The sequence below is a fragment of the Borostomias antarcticus genome (genome assembly GCF_949987555.1).
Source record: "Borostomias antarcticus genome assembly, chromosome: 24".
Taxonomy (NCBI): Eukaryota; Metazoa; Chordata; class Actinopteri; order Stomiiformes; family Stomiidae; genus Borostomias; species Borostomias antarcticus.
The window spans coordinates 15214645-15237589 of NC_140257.1; the positions used below are offsets into that span (position 1 = coordinate 15214645).

General features: G+C 49.9%; 1 protein-coding gene across 1 annotated transcript in view; it reads left to right on the forward strand.

The window, feature by feature from the left end:
• Positions 1 to 397: 397 nt before the first annotated feature.
• Positions 398 to 22945, forward strand: part of LOC311325590 (sickle tail protein homolog) — a gene marked incomplete at its 3' end in the record, with an annotated part of 54022 nt that continues 31474 nt past the window's right edge. Inside the window, exons 1-11 of the mRNA XM_084458311.1 lie at positions 398 to 527; positions 4412 to 4619; positions 5805 to 6003; positions 6407 to 6503; positions 10939 to 11254; positions 12096 to 12297; positions 13377 to 13682; positions 13848 to 13978; positions 14083 to 14228; positions 14727 to 14923; positions 17330 to 17478. Of these exons, the coding sequence (XP_084314437.1) occupies positions 4511 to 4619; positions 5805 to 6003; positions 6407 to 6503; positions 10939 to 11254; positions 12096 to 12297; positions 13377 to 13682; positions 13848 to 13978; positions 14083 to 14228; positions 14727 to 14923; positions 17330 to 17478 (1852 nt within the window). The 5' untranslated portion in view covers positions 398 to 527; positions 4412 to 4510. The remainder of the gene's footprint in view (positions 528 to 4411; positions 4620 to 5804; positions 6004 to 6406; positions 6504 to 10938; positions 11255 to 12095; positions 12298 to 13376; positions 13683 to 13847; positions 13979 to 14082; positions 14229 to 14726; positions 14924 to 17329; positions 17479 to 22945) is intronic.

The following is a 22945-nucleotide window of genomic DNA, read 5'->3' on the forward strand; positions in this document are numbered from 1 at the left end:
GCCTATTTTATTCTGCACCTTTCTAAAAGCTCTGTGGATGTAGCCTACAGGTATTATTATTATTATTATTATTATTATTGTTGTTGTTGTAATTATTATTATTAATATTAATTTATGTTTTTTAAATGATTATCCTGGTCTACATCGAAATCTTTTATTTCACCTTTAACTTCTTGTTATTGTGACCGGCTGTATAAAAATAGACACGGGGCCGACTGCTCTGTCTCTGCATTGATGCTAGTCTACTCGATGACATGCCGCAAAATAAACTCGGACTGCTCGCTGCTCTGCAAGTCTGACAGGTAAATCCAGCAGATATCTGGAGAGCTGGGGGTGTTTCTCATGTCAGTCCTCCCGGAGAGCTCGCAGAGAGAGAACAGTTGCGAAAGAGAAGTGAATTAGTCCGCGGGTGCACGGATCCGAGCGCGCATATCGCGGATTGTTTACCAAGACTTAAAACAGTTGCAAAAACTCACTGTTTTGGACTGACCGAATCGGATTGGACATTTACAGTATTCCTTGTCCAGGTAAGCGCGTTGTGGGACACAAACTAGTTGTGGGACACACACTGCATGCAGACTCATACGCATCGGCTATAGCCTATTATTGTGAATGTTTGTTCGATAGGCTATCATACCTGTTGCGCTTCTATTGTGTAGGCTATAAGCTATCCCCGATAATAGATACTAAGATAAGATATACTGTAGGCTATGCTGGTGTTACCAACTATGTTGTCTCTGATTTTTATCTGATGTAATTTGGTTTACTTTCTGTTTTGTTTTAATGTAGCCTAAACAACATTTGCCCTCCTGCTGCAGCTTTGTTTTGGTCCAGATGCAGACCTAGTTAGGTTAATTGATAGGAGCCTAATTAAAAGGGTTAATTGATAGGAGCCTAATTAAAAGGCTATCGGCTGCCCCTACTGCTCCAGGATTCGGGTGGTGCTCCACTCCGAGGATAGTTAGTCCCAGTCCTCCTGCACATAGACTACAATTCCCAGTTGGCTGGGTGTCCAGTCTTCACATTCCACCAACCCTGACTCCAACTCCAGACTGAACCAGCTGAGCCAACTCCCCCTGACCAGTTGCAATGAACACATACCAGTAAGAGTGCATAGCGACCGCACCTCGCCCTCCACCTGTCACCCCCCAGTGTTTTTAATACTAGTATCTGTATCAGACTAGGGATTTGCAACCGTCGCCACTCGCCTTCAAAGACCTGGCGTCACGGACAGACAGACGACCTTAAGGGTCCCTCCCGGCCCACCCGTCTGTCTGCCATTAGGAAAAGATCAAAGAGCGGCATTGGAGCAATCTCATGCCTGGCGTGATCCGGCCTGGGATATCCTTTCATCCATACCGCCTCGCTGCTGCCCTCCACTGCACCCTGGGTAATGGGCGAACCTTGTTTGAGCGTTAGCTGATGTTGAAGGGGTATGCTACAGACGGTAGACACGGGGCAGACCGACACATGGACGCCATATTGGATGGGTTAAACGCTTTCACCCGCTCTCACTCACCTCTGGACTGGCTGAATCCTGCGTTGGTGCTTTTGCCGTTTTTAACAAACGGCGAGATTGTTTCAAAGAGACTTTATCGAGGTGTGCAGTGGTTTACGGGGGTTCTTTGTAAGAAGCTGTGGCAAAAACTATGACAGCCGACAGCGTGCAGTTCCACACTCGGCACAATGGAGCCGCGTGTGAGAACACACTGTAATTACTGACAATGTAATGGCAGTGTAAGTACACGGTAACACTGGCTTTTATCGTAGGCCATCTGAGCGCCGTCTGTCTGCGAGCCTGTTCCACACAGACGGTCGTGGTGTGTCTCTTTCATCTTCAGCTCATACTCCACCTCCAGCACGAGCCCCACTGTCCATATTCTGCACCACAATCTGTAACTCACGTGGCGTCGGCCTCCTGTCACCTGTTCCTCACTCAGGTGTTTTCGGAGGGCGACCCGACACCCATAATTACCGCACGCTAGCCTACTGGATGGGAGGCGTAGGTCCGGTGCATTCTTTGAAACGCAGGAGATGAAGGAAACGCTGAGCATTGCAGTAGGCCTGTCTGAAAGAATTGAGAGAATCTACATCGACGATTTCATTTGGGATGTTTTCGATCCTTAAGAAGGATGATAAACAATCATCTGGGCGGGCAGTAGCCTACTGTTAGCCTACTGTTAGCCTACTGTTAGTCTACTGTTAGTCTACTGTTAGCCTACTGTTAGCCTACTGTTAGCCTACTGTTAGATTACTGTAAGCCTACTGTTAGCCTACTGTTAGCCTACTGTTGGCCTACTGTTAGCCTACTGTTAGACTACTGTTAGCCTACTGTAAGCCTACTGTTAGCCTACTGTTAGTCCAGGAGGGAGAGCAGCCGTCTGGGGATCATAGGCTGAAAGCTGTTAATAGCTGAAAGCCTGTTACAATTGACCCCACGGCTGTCAGCCTGACAAAACCTCCTTGTGGTAGCAGGAGCTAGCAATAAATATTGCTAATAGTCATATTGACTGATAGCTAACAAAATAGCCATCAAAATGATATGACTTTAGGTTAATTGGAATAAAAACTCAGGGCAGTAGTTAAAAAAATACAGAACATTTTAAAAGTAACTTTCTTACCTCAAACAGACTTTTTGTCATAAATCTGAAGATCATTACAAAATGAGCTGATTTCTTCCAGGCAGGCAGAGGACTTAACTGAGCATGTGCAGAGTAAGTTACAGAACAATAGCTTGTTTCTGATTGGGTGAAATGAGGTGTTACAATTGACCCCGTGTTACACTTGACCCCACTCTCCCCTACTGTAGGCTGACTACTGCTCCTACTGTAGTTTGGATGGGTCAAACGCAGAGAGAGTCCACTGCTGTGTGGCCTATAAGCCAACTTTATTTTTGGGACTTTTCTCTATTTGTTGTGCCATAGTCCACTAGATCCAGACAAGTCCGTGTTGTTGACAGTGGACTGGTTTGTCTAAACTACCTTCATCCTGTGATAGTCAAGTCAGAAGCTCATGAGGCTGGAGCTTCAAGTCCAGCGTGTTGTACTCTATGAATAGATCTCATCTCTCTGTCCTGTCGGAAGCAGAGCGTCGCACCGAGGAGACGAGCGCAGGGTTCCAGCCCGAGACGGGAGACAGTGTGTGGGAGGCTAACTTTGAGAGTGTGTGTGTGTGTGTGTGTGTGTGTGTGTGTGTGTGTGTGTGTGTGAGAAGACTACATTTGCGTGTGTGTGTGTGTATGAGGATAATAAATCTGTGTGTGTGTGTGTGTGTATAAGGAGACTAAATTTGAAGTGTGTGTGTGTGTGTGTATGAGGAGACTAAACCTGTGTGTGTGTGTGTGTGTATGAGGAGACTAAATGAGGAGACTAAACCTGTGTGTGTGTGTGTGTGTGTATGAGGAGACTGAAACCTGTGTGTGTGTGTGTGTATGAGGAGACTGAACCTGTGGGTGTGTGTGTGTGTGTGGTGTGGGGGGGGGGGGGGGGGGGGGGGGGGGGGGGGGGGGGGGGGTGAGTGGGTGGGGGGGGGGGGGGGGGGAGGTAAATCAGTAGGGTCTCTGGCTCCAGGCTGTTTTTCCACGCCTGTCTAGAGCAGCCAGTTAACTGCCAACCTCCAAGTGAAAAAAGCATGACTCAGTGTGTGTGCGTGTGTGTGTGTGTGTGTGTGCGTGTGTGTGCGTGCGTGTGCGTGTGCGTACACATGTCAAGAAAGAGCATGCTACAACAGTGATTGTGCCCCGAAAGCAAGTCGAATTCATCAGCCTGTCATTTGATGGGGGTGTGGGTGGATTTTAAATAAAGCTGAACTGATAGTTGTGGGTTTCTTGACTGAATAAACTTTCTCTCAGCCAAAGCGCATTTAACTGCTGCATCATATCTTTTAGTTTGCCCAGACAGTTTATTTGTTGTTATTTTATTAAATTGGAAACCTAGGTGCCCTGTGGCAGATACATCAGTGTGTGTGTGCGAGTGCATGAGTGAGTGTGAGTGTGTGTGTCAGAGTGTGTGTGTGAGAGAGTGTGTGTGTATGTATGTGTGAGTGCATGTGTGTGAGTGGGTGTGTGTGTCAGAGTGTGTGTGTGTGTGTGTGTGTGTGTGTGTGTGTGTGTGTGTGTGAGTGCATGTTTGTGTGAGTGTGTGTGTGTGTGTGTGTGTGTGTGTGTGTGTGTGTGTGAGAGAGAGAGTGTGTGTGTATGTACAGTATGTGTGAGTGCATGTGTGTGAGTGGGTGTGTGTCAGAGTGTGTGTGTGTGTGTGTGTGTGTGTGTGTGAGTGTGTGTGTGTGTGTGTGTGTGCACTGGAGGAAGATTAACCACACATTCCATTCCAGGTGTGCTTGCGGCAGGTTGTACCTGGTCTGTAGACTGAGTGTTGACTCCTCCCCTCCTCTCCCCACCCTGGTGCTCCAGGTCAGGAGCCCGCAGTCGTCGGCGAGCCCCCCACCGGGCGCAGGGGTCCTGGGTGTAGGAGAGCAGCTGGACAACCTCTCTGCAGAGTCCCTGGAGACCATGTCTGAGGGAGACGCTCCGCCCGCCGCCGCCTTCACCCGGGGCTGCCGAGCCCGGGCCAGCCTCCCCCTGGTCCGCTCCGCCAGCCAGACCAGGGACAGCTCGCTGAGTACGCCCCCGACGCCCCCTGCCTGCCTGCCTGGCTGTGTGTCAACTCTGTCTGTCTGTCAACTCTGTTAACTCCGCCTGCCTGTCTCTGTGTCAACTCTGTTAACTCTGCATGTCTGTCTGTGTCAACTCTGTTAACTCTGCCTGTCTGTCTGTGTCTGTCTGTCTGTGTCAACTCTGTTAACTCCGCCTGTCTATCTGTGTGTCAACTCTGTTAACTCCGCCTGTCTATCTGTCTGTCAACTCTGTTAACTCCGCCTGTCTATCTGTGTCAACTCTGTCTGTCTGTCAACTCTGTTAACTCTGCCTGCCTGTCTGTCTGTCAACTCTGTTAACTCCGCCTGTCTATCTGTGTCAACTCTGTTAACCCTGTCTTGTCTGTCTGTGTGTCAACTCTGTTAACTCTGCCTGTCTGTGTGTCAACTCTGCCTGTCTGTCTGTCAACCCTGTTAACTCCGCCTGCCTGTCTGTGTGTCAACTCTGTTAACTCTGCCTGTCTGTGTGTCAACTCTGTTAACTCCGCCTGTCTGTGTGTCAACTCTGTTAACTCTGCCTGTCTGTCTGTCAACTCTGTTAACTCCGCCTGTCTATCTGTTTGTCAACTCTGTTAACTCCGCCTGTCTGTCTGTGTCAACTCTGTTAACCCTGTCTGTCTGTCTGCGTCAACTCTGTTAACTCTGTCTGCCGGCGGCTTGTGCCTGTGGCTCCGGAGGTAGAGCGGGTCGTCCAATGATCGTAGGGTCTGAGGTTCGAAACCCGGCTGCTCCTGTCTACTGTACATGTGCCGCCATTGGCGTGTTTGGCATTGGTCTGTCTGTCAACTCTGTCTGTCTGTCTGTCTGTTAATTTTGACAGCAAATTTTGATTTAGTTTTAGTCAGTCTTTCCCTCACATCTCTCTCTCTCTTTCCTGGTAACCTTACTGTCCTCTCTCTCTCTGTCTCTCTCTCTCTCTCTCTCTCTCTCTATCTCTCTCTTAGTAACATCACTGTCCTCCACCCCCCTCTCTCTCTCTCTCTCTCTCTCTTAGTAACATCACTGCCTCTCTCTCTCTCTCTCTCTATCTATCTCTCTTAGTAACCTCACTGCCCCCCCCCCTCTCTCTCTCTCTTAGTAACATCACTGCCTCTCTCTCTCTCTCTCTCTCTCTCTCTCTCTCTCTCTCTCTCTCTCCCCGTGTCCTGCAGGTGTGCTGTTCCTGCAGTACGGCGAGGAGACCCGGCAGGTGCGTCTGCCCGGCGAGATCAGCGGCGCCGACGCCGTCAGGGCGCTGTTCGTCAGCGCCTTCCCCCAGCAGCTCACCATGACGATGCTGGCGTCTCCCGGTGCCGCCGTCTACATCAGGGACCACGCCAGGAACGTCTACCACGAACTCTCCGACGTCAGGTGGGCTGGGTTTCCGCCACGGCGCCGGACGCCGCCGCCCCGATCCAGGGGGTTAACGGGTGTTGTAGTCAAGGCCCCTGCAAGCTACGCGGTTTCACACGAGAGAAGAATGGATTGAAAAAGCCTGCGTGTTGAAACAGGCAGCTTCCTGTTAACCGATCACCGTTCCCCTGTAACCCAACAAGGGTTCCCTCCACTAACCAACGACGGGCTTTTACAGCTTGGCTCTGTCGGCGGTGTTTGAGTGTCTCTCCTCCAACCCCCCCCCCCCCCCCTCAATCTCCTCTCCCCTCCCCCCCCCCCAACCTCCCCTCCCCCTCCCCAACCTCCCCTCCCCCTCCCCTCCTTCCCACACACGCACATCACCTACTGTCTAACATTGCGCATGTCGTGTCTCCACCAGGAACATCACGTCCCAGTCCTGTCTGAAGGTGTACCACAGAGACCCCGCCCACGCCTTCAACCGCCACTCTGCCCCGCCCACCAAGGCCGACGGCAGGGTGAGTAGACTCCCCCCCCCCCACCCACACACACAACCCCCCCACCCCCCCCACGACAACGCCACGACTCAGAGCCTTGGGCAACACTGTATTTGAAGGGGTGTGCATAAGACTGACACGGCACTTTTTCGAGCCTGCGGCCACAACGGTTACGCATGCGACCGTTATTTTCGAGCGTGCGGCAGATAAAATTTAACGCGATCGCTTTCGCGCGGGCGCACGACGATCGAGGCTTTTCCGGTGCGCGCTCACGCAAACGCGCTAACTTATTTCCATATCATCACATTCCTTCATGTGTCATGTCATGGTTATGACAGTGTCGTGACAGTGTGGCACCCCTTCAAATGAAGTGTCGTCATTTGTTAAATACTGTGTTAAAACTTGACGTCTGCTCCGGTTGAGTCGAGCACGACCAGCGTGACCGACGCCCGTGGAATTCACGCGCTAACTTAGCGGTCAGGTGCCTTGCTCGAGGGCACAACGGGAGGCAATGACTGCTGACGGGAGCACAGCCATCCAGTCACCAGTTAAGCTCCGGTGTTAGCGCTCTAGCTGTTCTCAAACCGTTTAAACCCCGCAGTCGAGTGAGTAACACGCCGTCGAGGGACACGCCGACGGACGAGGACCTCGGTGCTTACTCACCGTCTGTCTCCCGAGGCAACCGGGGGGCCTCGGTTAAATCCCTCCCAGCGACCGTCTGGGGGGATCACACGCGCCGGCCTCGCGTATCCCAGAATCCCATCTGCCGCAGATGCCTCCGAGGCCGGGCTGTCGAAGCTGGCCTTAACCTATAGCTAAGCGGGCCGTGGGCGTCTGGTCTTATCCCTCCGAGCGGTCCTAATGCCCCCCCTGCCTCCCCGTTCAGCTGACGCAGAGTCACCGGGGACCGGGAGACCGATCGCTCTTGAGCCCCGTAGGATCTGCAGGGTCAACGAGGCCGACCTCTGGACGTCCATCTCAGACGTTTTTGATTTTCCCTCGTCCCTCCCTGTAGAACGCCCCAACTCTGGACTGCTTCAAGAAACCCCTTAAAACTCACCTCTTTAACATGGCCTTTGACCTCTAGCTTCCGTTTCTTAATGTGTCTCTGTCTACCATGTTTGTCTCTTGTCTGTTCTGCCCCTATGTAAAGCGACCTTGGGTTTTATGAAAGGCGCTATATAAATGAATGTTATTATTATTATTATTATTATTATTATTCCTTCGTCGCCCCCCCCCTGTTCCGGAAGATTGAAGGAGCCGGGTCGAGGAACCGAGTCGTGCTCTTTGACCCCAGGAACCCTTCTGTTAGATCATCCACCGCTCCCGTACTCTCCACGTTCCACGCTGTACCACGTTCTCACGGGGGGAGGAGGGGATCTTCCACCCGGCGCCACTCACACACCAGCCGGCTGGTTCCACGCCGGAGTTACCGCCTCGTACCGGCGCACCACGCCTCGAGGAACCATCCTCCTCCAGCTCGACTCGGAGAACACGACTCGAGTTTTCCTCTCTTATCTCAGACGGCGTCGCTCCGCTCCTGTTTGGTATTTTCAGCAGCAGCGAGGGGGGGAGGGGGGCGGAGAGGGGTACGGAAGCGTCCGGGAGCCGGTGGGAGGAGACCTGCGGGGATTTGGGGGTTTTCATGTCAGCAGCGGTATCTGCCCCCCTAGAGACCAGACTCTGTCTATCACAGATATCACTGGGAGGGTGGGGGGGGGGGGGGGGGGGGGGGGAGAGGGAGATAATCCTTAAGGCGGGGGCTGTTACGGTCCAGTATCTGACCACGTCGACACTTCGGCGGTCTCTTCGGGGACCCGGGGCTTTGGCGAGGCCGGTTGCTCGTCTGTTGAGAAACGGCTACGGTACTAACGCCCGCCCCCCTAGCCCCCAGACCCCAGCGTGGATTAGGGATTGGGGAAGACTGTATCAGGCCGAAGGATTGGCGTACCGTGGGGCGCTGTGCGACAACGCCTCGCTGTATAATCACTGCGGCAACGCCTTCGGCGCCCAGTCAGATTAGACTCCCATTACCGTTATGAATCAGCAGATCTATGCAGGGTTCAGTCAAGTCAAGTCAGACTCATTTAATGTTCAGAGATGATTTAGGAAAGATTGAGATCTCAGCTCCGGGCGGTTGGAACGCGACGCGTCCGATCTTGAAGGATGACGAAACCCCCCCCTCCCCTCCCCTCCCCACCCCCCAACCCCCGCCCGCTGAGAACCAGGGAGGCCACGCCCCTTCCCTCCCTCGCGCAGCGCAAACCACCTCGAAGGTGTCACGTTCGACCACACCCCCAGTCCAGCATACTGTAGCTGCTGAACGTACAGGTTTCTGCCGGAGGACTATGGAGGAAGTGAGAAATAACCAGCCCCCTGCCCACCCCCTCCGCCCCGCCCCCCCCGACGTGGAGACTAGTCACCTGTATCGATCTCTTCCAGAAATTCAGTCATTCAGAAATACAGTCAGAGTCAGCTGTTTGGATATATGACAGTTGGCTGTAAATCGTGTCGGGGGCCGTCTTTCAGTGACTGTGAAGGGTGGGAGACATCCTCAGTCGTGAGTTGTTGTTGTTGTTGTTGTTGTTGTTGTTGTGACAGTCTGAAAGGCAGACGAAGATGAAGATCAGGGGGAATTATTAGTCAATGGTGTTGTTGCGGGTTTGTCACACACTGTATTAACTATCACGCACACACGCACACACGCACACACGCACACACGCACACACACACACACACGCACACACACACACACGCACACACACATACGAGCACAAAAACACACATTGGGTCTGCACACGTAAGCATGAGCGGGCTGTAAAGACAGGTTGTGACAGAGTTGTTAACGTACTGTTCAGCACCAACCCGGTCTGCCTGTTCTCACAGTCTGGTTTGAAGCACGTTATCAAAACAGACGCCGAGCCGGCCCGTCGTTTCTCATTCCCAAAACAACTTGACAGGTTTGGGAGAGTCAGTCCAACAAAGTGTGTTTTCAGCAGTAAAACTGCTGAAATTTTGTGGCACAAACCTGCAGAATCAGAATCAGGTTTATTTTCGCCAAGTAGGTTCACGCCTGCGAGGAATTTGCCTCGGTCTGTTGGTGCATGACGTTAAACAGTGCAAGACAAGATAGGACAGTACAAAGTGCAATAACTATACAATACAATCTACACAAATGTACAAACTAGACGGTGTCAGTGGAGGTCTCATGCCTCGCTCACCAGGCCAGCTGCAGTTAACAAGAAACTGTTTTTGTGCCTTGAGGTTTTGGTCCTGATTGACCCTCCATTGCTCTCTGTAAAGCGCTTGTGTTGCCTCTGTGTATGAAATGCGCTATACAAATAAAGTTTGATTTGATTTGATTTGGACCGCGGCCTCCTGCCGTGAGGAGGGGAGTTTATGACCAGGGTGGGAGGGGTCGGCCACGATCTTTTTCCCCCTCTTCAGGGCGCTGGAGGCACAATCACCCAATTTTCTGGCTTATCTTCATAGAAGTCTTTTTAATCAGTATCTTACACTTCCCCTTTTTCCAGTCAGTTGGTTCTCTAGCCGGTGTCGGGATACGCAAGGCGACAGGGGCCTGATGATAACATCCTTGGCCGTGTTATCAAGGGGGGTGCAGGGCTGATGAAAGGTGTTTTTATCTCAAACATCTCACTCAGCCAAGCAGAAATGCACACCGGCCTCAAAAGAGAGATCCTTATTCCTGGTATAGGGGAATAGTGAACGGACTGCGCTTACATAGCGCTTTGATCCAAAGCGCTTCACACACACAGGCCTCTCATTCACCCACTCACACACACAGGCCTCTCATTCACCCACTCACACACACATTCACTCGCTCTCGATTGTCTTTGTTTAATAAATAAAGGTTTCAATTCAATTAAACTCTGCCGGATATCTACCATCAACACTGCACTCTCAGAGCCTCTGGTATTATCAAGGACCTCCACCCCCCCCTCCCCCTCCCACCCCCCCCCTGTCTGTTCTCCCTCCTCCCATCTGGGAAGAGGTGCAGTACAGGAGCATCCCTGCCAAAACAAGCAGAACACCAAACAGCCTCAGGATCATAAACAGACTATGACTCCCGCCAACAAACATGCCCGCCATCTTGAACCAAACTTTATTTTTTATCACTGAGTGACTGATTTTATGTACTGTATGTCTTCTGTTTTTAAATAGCTTAGGGACTTTTTAGATACTTATGAGTAGATAGTTTTATATTTATTGTTGCACTGCTCTGGGCTGGGAGGAAGAGTATTTTGTTTTGTATGTGTGCAAGTACACTAAGAATGACAATAAAAGAATCTCGAATCTTGATTAATGTTTAATCTCATCTACAGAACCTCCACCTGATCCATAGTGTGTACTGTGGAGTATGTAGTATACAGGGAGCCAGGCGTTAGTCTGAGACCCACGCTGTTTCATCTGCTGTCATTCCTCCTGGTCTCCACAGACCTCCAGGGAGATCCTGTACGGGAACCAGAGCCCCGCCCACGCGCTGCAGACCCCCGGCCGCGGGGCCCTCCACGGCCTGCCGGGGTCCATGTCCCCCCCGATCGCTCGTTCCATGCCCTCCTCGCCCTCCCGGATCCCCTACGGCTCCCGGGGCGGGGGCGAGGGCCCCGGCGGTGGGGGCGCAGGGACCCCCGGGGAAGCGGGCAGCGCCACTCTGCCCAGGGAGCGCGTGTCCAGCGCGGGCGCTCCAGGCCGCCCCGTCGCCCCCTGCTCCAGCAGCAGCGCCATCATGGAGAGACGCGACGTCAAACCTGGTAACGCACTTAACAGGTTGAAATAAGATGACAGTAAGGCCTTAAATGAACTGGACATTCGATTAGTTAACAATAGCTGGACCTTTTAATCCATTATGATGGTTGTGATCCTCCATTAAAACTCTTCCTCCAAAACTAGGCTTACTTCATCTATAGGAAACCAGCCACATTATGGTTATGTATTTAAAATTACATGTTAACCACCAAATCCATTCCTTCCTTTCTTTCTTCCTTCCTTCCTTCCTTCCTTCCTTCCTTCCTTCCTTCCTTCCTTCCTTCCTTCCTTCCTTCCTTCCTTCTTTTCTTCCTTCCTTCCTTTCCTCCTTCCTTCCTTCCTTCCTTTCCTCCTTCCTTCCTTTCTTTCCTCCTTTCCTTCCTTCCTTCTTTTCTTCCTTCCTTCCTTCCTTCCTTCCTTCCTTCCTTCCTTCCTTCCTTCCTTCCTTTCCTCCTTCCTTTCCTCCTTCCTTCCTTCCTTTCCTCCTTCCTTCCTTCCTTTCCTCCTTTCCTTCCTTCCTTCCTTCCTTCCTTCCTTCCTTCCTTCCTTCCTTCCTTCCTTCCTTCCTTCCTTCCTTCCTTCTTTTCTTCCTTCTTTTCTTCCTTCCTTCCTTCCTTCCTTCCTTCCTTCCTTCCTTTCCTCCTTCCTTTCCTCCTTCCTTCCTTCCTTTCCTCCTTCCTTCCTTTCTTTCCTCCTTTCCTTCCTTCCTTCTTTCCTTCCTTCCTTCCTTCCTTCCTTCCTTCCTTTCCTCCTTCCTTTCCTCCTTCCTTCCTTCCTTCCTTTCCTCCTTCCTTCCTTCCTTTCCTCCTTTCCTTCCTTCCTTCCTTCCTTCCTTCCTTCCTGTAGATGAGGATATGGGTGGCAGTAAGAGCGTGGCACTGCTGGTGCGTGGCGAGGGCGGTCTGTACCCGGACCCCTACCCCGGCCTCCAGGGCAGCGGCTCCGCCCAGCAGGCTGACGTGGTGGACTCAGGTGTGGGCCTCCAGCAGCAGCGCGTCTCCAGTAAGACCTACGGAGATACCCTGGAGCTGCAGCACTCTCTCTACAGGTAGACCACGCATCATAGGAACAAATAAGGGTTATTGTTGTCCCATGACATTTTGTATTATTTTTTGTTTGTTTTGGATTGTATGGTTGGTGGCCATGGGAGTGGCCGTTGTGGCCAATGTCCAGGGCCGGACTGGCCATGTGGCGTACCGGGCAAATGCCCGGTGGGCCGGACCTACTTGTGGGCCGATCTAAAAAAACGAGCTAACGAACGGCCCATAGAGCAGGGACAGCGGCCCATTGGTCCATTTTCTATACTGACACTGGGCTGGCCCAATCATATGTAGGCCCCACCCCTCCCTCTGTAAGTTTCAGGTGTCATTTACGTGGGCCGTTAGAGATCCGCAGCAGCACCCCCCCCGTCCGTCCGTCAACAAATCGCGCAGCAGCAACCCCCCCCCCCCCGTCAACGAATCGCGCAGCAGCACCCCCCCCCCCCCCCCCCGTCAACAAATCGCGCAGCAGCACCCCCCCCCCCCCCCCCCCCCCCGTCAACAAAACGAAACTGAAGGTGTTCCATCTCACCGCGTCGGCTCGTCTAGTGGGCCGACTGGGGCTACATTTCCCGGTAGGAAATATTCACCCAGTCCAGTCCTGTGGGCCGGTCTGGGCCAAGATGCCAGGGCTGAATTTTTGTCCCAGTCCGTCCCTGCCAATGTCCCAGACACAGTTTAAACCAAGTCTTGGACTAAATTTAAATATAGACATATATAGAGATAAAAATTTGGACTAAATTTAAAAAAACATCAGTGGGAATTCTGCTTTCAAGGGGTTTTCTTAGTTCTTTACACAAGGCCAAAGCTGTGTGTGTGAGAAACCTTCCCTAAAGATAGATTTGATCAATTAAAAGGTCTGGAACCTGACCTGCCTGGCCTACCTGACCTACCTGACCTGCCTGGCCTACCTGACCTGCCTGGCCTACCTGACCTACCTGACCTGCCTGACCTGCCTGGCCTACCTGACCTACCTGACCTGCCTGACCTACCTGACCTGCCAGGCCTACCTGACCTGCCTGGCCTTCCTGACCTACCTGACCTGCCTGACCTACCTGACCTACCTGACCTACCCCCGTTTCCACAGGCAGAAGTCCAGGAGGTACGGCGAGAGTCAGCTCCCCCCACTGGGCCTCAGAAGCCCGCCCCCCTCCCCTCACAGGATGATTGACGGCCACTCCGCCGCCGCCGCCCACGGTCGCGTGACGCCGGAGCGGATGTCCCCCGTGCGGCGCTCCCTGAGGCGGGACGGCAGCGGCGCGGCGGAGGTGGTCGGCAGGACCAGGAGCAGCGTGTCGTCGTCCTCCTCGTCGTCCGCGTTCGTAGACTTCCCCGCGGGGCCTCACGACAGGCCGCTCCAGGGTCACATGACCCCCAGCGACCCCCAGACCAGGTGAGCGGAGGAGGAGGAGGAGGGAGAGGAAGGGAGGGATGATGGTCTGTCAATCGCATGTGACCTGTCTGATCATGTGACCTGTTTACAGACAAACTCAAAGGAATCGGTCGGGCATATGAATCATACTCGGCCTAAGGCTTGAATATGTGTCGTGTTTTCCAGCGAGCGGATGAAGGCCATGGAGCAACAGATCGCCAGTTTGACCGGCCTGGTTCAGCACGCGCTAGCCATAGGCCCAGCTATCAGCGAGAGAGACGGGAAGACAGCTAACCTCCCCGTCAACAGCAGCTTGGGTAAGTGCCCGATTACTAATGACTCTACCAGGAACCGTAGACCTGTCTCCTTATAACCCCCTACATCATCGTGTTATAACACCAAACAAAATATCGACCTGCAGCCAGGAGCCCCGACCCCCGGACAGACGTCTCTGGCGCCTCCCCCCAGGCCCCTCCCCCAGACGCGGGGCTGCGCACCGCCCTGTCCTCCGCCCAGAGGAACGTCACGGACCTCCGGCTGCAGCTGCAGCTGCTACGTCAGATGCAGGTGCGGACCGCGGCGAGGCTACGCAGCCGGGGTTGGGTCCGGTCGTTGGGTTTGTGTCTTTAGGCGCCGACTTGACTAGATCTAGATTCGTTTGCGGGTTCCCTGACGGAGAACCAGGAGAGCCAGGGGATGCGACGGAACAAGTTGTGCGGTATAGGGGTGGGTCCAATTAAACGATTAATCGTTCATGACGGTCAAAGTCGATTATAAATATTTGAATTGAACAGAACCAATGTGATGCATCAACAGTTCTGTAGCACTATACTGAATGGAATGGGGGCTAAATTACAGCGTTGAAATCCATGGAATTGTGTTTACTACTTTTACGAATTTTAAAATGAATATCGGCAAAAAAAAGCGATTAATCGATTAATCGATTATACCACCCACTGATTAATCGACCGTGAAAAATGCGAGCTGTGCACATCCCTAGCACGGCGCGTGCTGTTCCGCCGGTGCGCCGTCACGAAGTGACGCGGCGCGGTTCTCCGTCCCCAGGTGCAGAACCAGGAGAGCGTGCGCGCCATGCTGAGGATGATGGCGGAGGAGCTGGCTTCCATGGCGGCCGAGCGGCTGAGGGCCGCGGAGGGGAGGCCACGGGGCCCCGAGGAGCCGGGCCGCCGGCAGAGAGCCGCCGTGGGCGACGAGAGGCTGAAGTACCTGACCACCGAGGAGAGGGTGCTCACGCAGCTCGGGTAAAACCGCACGCCCCCGCACTCCCTCCTCTCTCTGTCCGATCGCTTCTCCGTTGGGATGTTTACTTGTTACAGATGTTTTTTTTATTTATTTCCTACGGAGAACGACTACCGCGGGGTTAACCAGCTTCATCTGTCCACGCCCCCCCCCCCCCCCCCTCCCATCGTCCTTCCCTCTCTCCGTCCATGTCGCCCTCCCTCCCCCATCGCTCTGGAGGACAGCTCCGTCGTCCGTGTGTCTACATCCGTTGTTGATGTTGTTGTTGATGTTGTTGTTGATGTGGTTCTCCAGGGTCTTCCTCTTATTCGCCTTATTCATCTGGCAGCCATATTGGTCAGTCTGACGTAATTGGGGGTGTGGATGCAGAAGTGCCCGTTGACTTCAATGTTAAAAGTTTGCTGTAAAAACACCACTTCAAGAACCAAAATAGTCAAAATAACAGGCTGAATACACTATCGGGGTTACAAACTCATCATTACCAGACTCTGATTGTTTTTCACTGCCGTTATTTTCGCGTTTGGAGACACATGGAGGTGAATGAGCCATAGTTAGCCGTCAGCTGCATTCACTCCCATGTATTTCCAAACGCGGAAACAACGGCAGTGAAAAACAATCAGAGTCTGGTTATGATGAGTTTGTAAACCCGATAGTGTATTCAGCCTGTTATTTTGACTAATTTGAAGTGGTGTTTTTACAGTGAACTTTTAACATTGAAGTCAACGGGCACTTCTGCATCCGCACCCCTCATTACGTCAGACTGACCAATATGGCAGCTGAGGTGAATAAGGCGAATTCCTCGCTCTGCCCACCCGGCTTTTGAGACGAGCGGTCACCCCCCCGACTCCCATCGCGGTTTGGCTGCAGCTGCTGCCGGCGATGAAAGAAAAGAAGGAACGCACGTGTTTTGACTAGAAGTAGTCTGGCCAATTAGATCCAAGGAATGCGAGATAATGTCTTCCATTCACATTTTTGCTCGACGAGTAATGGAAGCCGGTTTGCTCTCGGCGTTCCCCGGTGAGAATGCGGCCTGTTACATGAGGCGGACCAGGCTTTGCTGGCCCGTATGGCACAACGACAGGAAGTCCCCACACCAGACAGGGACTTATATTATTATGAACCTGAGGTGCTCAGAGGTCTGTAGAGACACCTCACCCATTAAATATGTCCATTGACCTTGATATTTGGTAGGGATTCACCAATGCATCGGCCGAACATCAGCATCGGCCGATGTTGGCCTTGTTGACTGCCATCGGCGCATCTGCAAATAAAATGACATTCACCGATGGTAGTGGCCGATGTTATGTCGCAACAATTATGTTGACTCTTTTAAAACTCAGCTAGACTCATCTTTTCAGACCGGCCTTTGTCTAGTCTCCTGTGTTCTTTTCATGTGTTTCCTCGTCCTTGTTTTTTGTTATTGGGCTTTTTATTTTTGTTTATTTTTTTCAAATTATTGATTATGTGTGAAGCACGTTCTGACCCTTGTCTGTGAAAGGTGCTATATTAATAAAATGTACTTCCCATATGTTTGAGGAGAAGTGATGAGTGAGGGAGTCTGACTACATGATACAGTAGCGAACTGAACACAATACTCCAGCAGAGCTACTGTTGGCATAAGGCTTTGGCTCCCAGCCAATACATGCCTATTAATGTTGTAATTCTCTTCAAGTTACTGACTGCTAATGGGAATCTCAGTGACTTATTATGTTCCTTGGGGGCGATGGTTCCACGGGCGGTGCTCTCAACGGGTGGGTTGGTGAGAAGCCATGCCTGTGACCCCTCAACTCTCGTTACCGCCACAAGCTTGTGTCCTTCCGGTCTCGCCTTCTTATCGAGACTTTCTCACGCTCGCTCGGCGTCGCTCGTTTGATCTTCCCTCGTGGGCTGAGCCTCAGACATGCGCACGCTTGATTCTGCGGTTTCGCTTCGACTGGAGTCAGTCTCCTCGGAGTCAGTCTCCTCGGAGCTTCTAGACGTGACGGGCGTTTTTACCTCAGATCTCCCCCAGACGGGACGAGGGTTGAGTGTGAGGGAGAGATACAGTTGTCTCAGTGCAGGACACCTGTCCGGAGGCCCTCTGGCCGTGGGGGCTTTTATGGCTGTTGTCTTACTTAGACGAGAGCTATCAACACTGGTTGACAGACACACTTGTTGAGCTACTGAACCTGTATAACAGGTTTGCCTGCTGGCAGAACGCCATACTGTGTCTCAACCCTCCTCTCTGACAGAATATCCCTGGAATTGACCTCGTTCAGTAAGGTGTGGTAGACGGCGAAAACAAAAACAAACATTCGAGTGACGAGGGGCGGTGACGAGCCTGGAAGACGGGGGGGGGGGAATTGAAAATAAACATGGCGGACGCGTGTTCACTCCTCTCTCTCTCTCTCTCTCTCTCTCTCTCTCAGGGAGCTGGAGGAGTACGTGGAGCGGCTGAAGAGAGACTCCTCCCCCCTGTCGTCCGCCAGCCCTGGTCCTCCGTCAGTCACCCTGAAGGACGTGGAGGAGGGTGCGGTCACTCTGAGGAGGGTGGGGGAGGCGCTGGCTGGCCTGAAAGGTGAGATCAGTCTAGGGGTGCAGGGGCAAATGACGTCTGTCTAGAGCTACTGGTACAGGTGACATCTGTCTAGAGCTACTGGTACAGGTGACGTCTGTCTAGAGCTACTGGTACAGGTGACATCTGTCTAGAGCTACTGGTACAGGTGACATCTGTCTAGAGCTACTGGTACAGGTACAGGTGACATCTGTCTAGAGCTACTGGTACAGGTGACATCTGTCTAGAGCTACTGGTACAGGTGACGTCTGTCTAGAGCTACTGGTACAGGTGACATCTGTCTAGAGCTACTGGTACAGGTACAGGTGACATCTGTCTAGAGCTACTGGTACAGGTGACATCTGTCTAGAGCTACTGGTACAGGTGACGTCTGTCTAGAGCTACTGGTACAGGTGACATCTGTCTACAGCTACTGGTACAGGTGACGTCTGTCTAGAGCTACTGGTACAGGTGACGTCTGTCTACAGCTACTGGTACAGGTGACGTCTGTCTACAGCTACTGGTACAGGTGACGTCTGTCTACAGCTACTGGTACAGGGGACATCTGTCTAGAGCTACTGGTACAGGTGACATCTGTCTAGAGCTACTGGTACAGGTACAGGTGACATCTGTCTAGAGCTACTGGTACAGGTGACATCTGTCTAGGGCTACTGGTACAGGTGACATCTGTCTACAGCTACTGGTACAGGTGACATCTGTCTAGAGCTACTGGTACAGGTGACATCTGTCTACAGCTACTGGTACACGTGACATATGTCTAGAGCTACTGGTACAGGTGACATCTGTCTAGAGCTACTGGTACAGGTGACATCTGTCTAGGGCTACTGGTACAAGTGACATCTGTCAAGAGCTACTGGTACAGGTGACATCTGTCTAGAGCTACTGGTACAGGTGACATCTGTCTAGGGCTACAGGCACAGTTCAGTAAAGACTAGGGATGTGCACGGTTAACCGAGTACTCGAGATCTGCTAGTCGGAAAATAAACACTACTCGGTTAATCTAAAGGTTATACAATATGGCATGTTTGGCCGTGTCCTTTTTCAATTGTTACCAAAGAGGATAGAGCGTTGGCGGCTGCCTGGAGAAAAGCGCTGTATACAGAGTCTTTTTTCGAGCGCTCAGGCTTTTTGAAAACATTGCCATCTCAACTTTTCAGAAAGGCGCTGCCAACGTCAATGCGGCTCTTACAGGCAACCAATGATCAGATATATTAGATAGGGCATGACTCGTCCGCTGTCTGGGGATCCCGGGGGACCCCCCTGCCTGGCTATTAAACGGAATATCTGAAAGTGCACCGATCGTAAAAATAATAAATGCAGCCAGCTGTCAGGGGTAGTGATGACTGATTACTAGTTGACTACTGTCTAGCCATCTAACTGGTTACGTTTTAAAAGCTATATTTATTTACATGGACACAGTTCTTGGATGCAAAGTTACGTGGTCAAAAAACTAGCAACAATTAGCCCATGGGCTTGCTAATGCTAGCTGTCCATGGTTCGGTTTTCCGTACTGTTAAGCATTTTCGGATCAAACTACACCGTGGTTTTGCATAGTGTTAAAGCATTTTATGGATCGAGCCTCGGACTTTCAAACCTGTTACAGCGTAGGAGAGAACTAGTGAGTATAGCCTTAATCCTATACTGTATATATGCCACTTCATTTGTTTTGTTTTGACAATTAAACGCTGGTACCGGGTCTCTGGTTTTGTTTATCTGCATACTGTGCATAGTAGGCAGTGGTGTGAGTGGACTTTGTACTCTGGCTCCACGCAGCACTCCCATCATTTTGCGGTAGGCTAATCATGTTGGTAATGAGGTGGTGCTGAAAAAGACAGCGAGTACCAGCACAGGTCCATGCGCGTATAGCCTACTCCTATAGTTTTCCAGCCAATAAATATTGAATGAATAGGCCTATTGTTCAATAAATCTATTTAGTTTTGCATGGACATTTCTCTAATGAAGGCTTGACGCCGAAACATCCATTATTGTCCAATAAATTGGAAATAGGCAGTGAGTGCCGCGGTGCTTTTTATATAGCGCTAAAAATTAATTCACTTGTTATCCGGCATCGGCAGTAAAGGCTTGGTTTAATACTTAATTTTGATTAGTAAATTAGAGGTCTGGTTGCATATTGTAGGCTTAGAGTTTTCAGAGTAGCCTAACGTTAGGCTTAATAGGCTATGAGCTGGGCAGTGCATCCACATTAAAAGGCTGCGTTTTTCGATTCCGATAGCTTAATGAAAACCTGTGGGTTATTCAATCTGATGGTAAGTAATGCATCCAACCACACATCAGCTTTTAAATATGTTTTTTGCAAGGACATGGAAGAGACATGAAAGCACCGCCACGGTAATAACGGCGGAAAAAAACGTATTCCCCTCCGAGGGGGCCGTGATTAAATGCACTCTGTCTGGGCGGTATCTTTTTTTGAGTAATATTTTTTTTGAGTAATCTGTTACTCGAGTAGGATCCGGTTAGGTTACTAGGTTTTAAAATTAGTCGAAATTCCCATCCCTACCCAGGGGTGTCTAGTCCATTACTAGGCCGAGCGGTGAACAATTTAATTATGTCCACCTGAAAAAAAACATAAGGGGTATGTATGGCATTTTTCTTTTCAGACCAAATTTATTTTTATCAACAATCTTCATGAACATTCACAGGCATGTAGTACAAGCAATTCTGATCAGAGATCTGCCACCCATGGGTGTCAAGTCCATTCCTAGGCCGAGCAGTGACAAATCTAATTATCTCCACCTGAAAAAAAACATAAGGGGTATGTATGGCGTTTTTTTTTTTTCAGACCAAATTTATTTTTATCTACAATCTTCATGAACATTCACAGGCATGAAGTACAAGCCATTCTGATCAGAGATCTGCCACCCAGGTGTGTCTAGTCCATTCCTAGGCCGAGCAGTGACAAATTTAATTATTTCCACCTGAAAAAAAACATAAGGGGTATGTATGGCGTTTTTTTTTTCAGACCAAAATTATTTTTGTCTACAATCTTCATGAACATTCACAGGCATGTAGTACAAGCCATTCTGATCAGAGATCTGCCACCCAGGTGTGTCTAGTCCATTCCTAGGCCGAGCAGTGACAAATCTAATTATCTCCACCTGAAAAAAAACATAAGGGGTATGTATGGCGTTTTTTTTTCCAGACCAAAATTATTTTTATCTACAATCTTCATGAACATTCACAGGCATGTAGTACAAGCCATTCTGATCAGAGATCTGCCACCCAGGTGTGTCTAGTCCAGTCCTAGGCTGAGCAGTGTCAAATTTAATTATTTCCACCTGAAAAAAAACATAAGGGGTATGTATGGCGTTTTTTTTTTCAGACCAAATTTATTTTTATCTACAATCTTCATGAACATTCAAAGGTATGTAGTACAAGCCATTCTGATCAGAGATCTGCCACCCATGGGTGTCAAGTCCATTCCTAGGCCGAGCAGTGACAAATCTAATTATCTCCACCTGAAAAAAAACCATAAGGGGTATGTATGGCTTTTTTTTTTCCAGACCAAAATTATTTTTATCTACAATCTTCATGAACATTCACAGGCATGTAGTACAGGCCATTCTGATCAGAGATTTGCCACCCAGGTGTGTGTAGTCCAGTCCTAGGCCGAGCAGTGACAAATTTAATTATCTCCACCTGAAAAAAAACATAAGGGGTATGTATGGCATTTTTTTTTCAGACCAAAATTATTTTTATCTACAATCTTCATGAACATCCACATGCATGTAGTACAAGCCATTCTGATCAGAGATCTGCCACCCAGGTGTGTCTAGTCCATTCCTAGGCCGAACAGTGACAAATCTAATTATCTCCACCTGAAAAAAAACATAAGGGGTATGTATGGCGTTTTTTTTTTAAGACCAAATTTATTTTTATCTACAATCTTCATGAACATTCACAGGCATGTAGTACAAGCCATTCTGATCAGAGATCTGCCACCCATGGGTGTAAAGTCCATTCCTAGGCCGAGCAGTGACAAATCTAATTATCTCCACCTGAAAAAAAACATAAGGGGTATGTTGTATGGCGGTTTTTTTTTCAGACCCAAATTATTTTTATCTACAATCTTCATGAACATTCACAGGCATGTAGTACAAGCAATTCTGATCAGAGATCTGCCACCCAGGTGTGTGTAGTCTAGTCCTAGGCCGAGCAGTGACAAATCTAATTATCTCCACCTGAAAAAAAACATAAGGGGTATGTATGGCGTTTTTTTTTTTTCAGACCAAATTTATTTTTATCTACAATCTTCATGAACATTCACAGGCATGAAGTACAAGCCATTCTGATCAGAGATCTGCCACCCAGGTGTGTCTAGTCCATTCCTAGGCCGAGCAGTGACAAATTTAATTATTTCCACCTGAAAAAAAACATAAGGGGTATGTATGGCGTTTTTTTTTTCAGACCAAAATTATTTTTGTCTACAATCTTCATGAACATTCACAGGCATGTAGTACAAGCCATTCTGATCAGAGATCCGCCACCCAGGTGTGTCTAGTCCATTCCTAGGCCGAGCAGTGACAAATTTAATTATTTCCACCTGAAAAAAAACATAAGGGGTATGTATGGCGTTTTTTTTTCAGACCAAAATTATTTTTGTCTACAATCTTCATGAACATTCACAGGCATGTAGTACAAGCCATTCTGATCATAGATCTGCCACCCAGGGGTGTCTAGTCCATTACTAGGCCGAGCGGTGAACAATTTAATTATGTCCACCTGAAAAAAAACATAAGGGGTATGTATGGCATTTTTCTTTTCAGACCAAATTTATTTTTATCAACAGTCTTCATGAACATTCACAGGCATGTAGTACAAGCCATTCTGATCAGAGATCTGCCACCCAGGTGTGTGTAGTCCAGTCCTAGGCCGAGCAGTGACAAATCTAATTATCTCCACCTGAAAAAAAACATAAGGGGTATGTATGGCGTTTTTTTTTTCAGACCAAAATTATTTTTATCTACAATCTTCATGAACATTCACAGGCATGTAGTACAAGCCATTCTGATCAGAGATCTGCCACCCAGGTGTGTGTAGTCCAGTCCTAGGCCGAGCAGTGACAAATCTAATTATCTCCACCTGAAAAAAAACATAAGGGGTATGTATGGCGTTTTTTTTTCAGACCAAAATTATTTTTGTCTACAATCTTCATGAACATTCACAGGCATGTAGTACAAGCCATTCTGATCAGAGATCTGCCACCCAGGTGTGTCTAGTCCATTCCTAGGCCGAGCAGTGACAAATTTAATTATTTCCACCTGAAAAAAAACATAAGGGGTATGTATGGCGTTTTTTTTTCAGACCAAAATTATTTTTGTCTACAATCTTCATGAACATTCACAGGCATGTAGTACAAGCCATTCTGATCAGAGATCCGCCACCCAGGTGTGTCTAGTCCATTCCTAGGCCGAGCAGTGACAAATTTAATTATTTCCACCTGAAAAAAAAC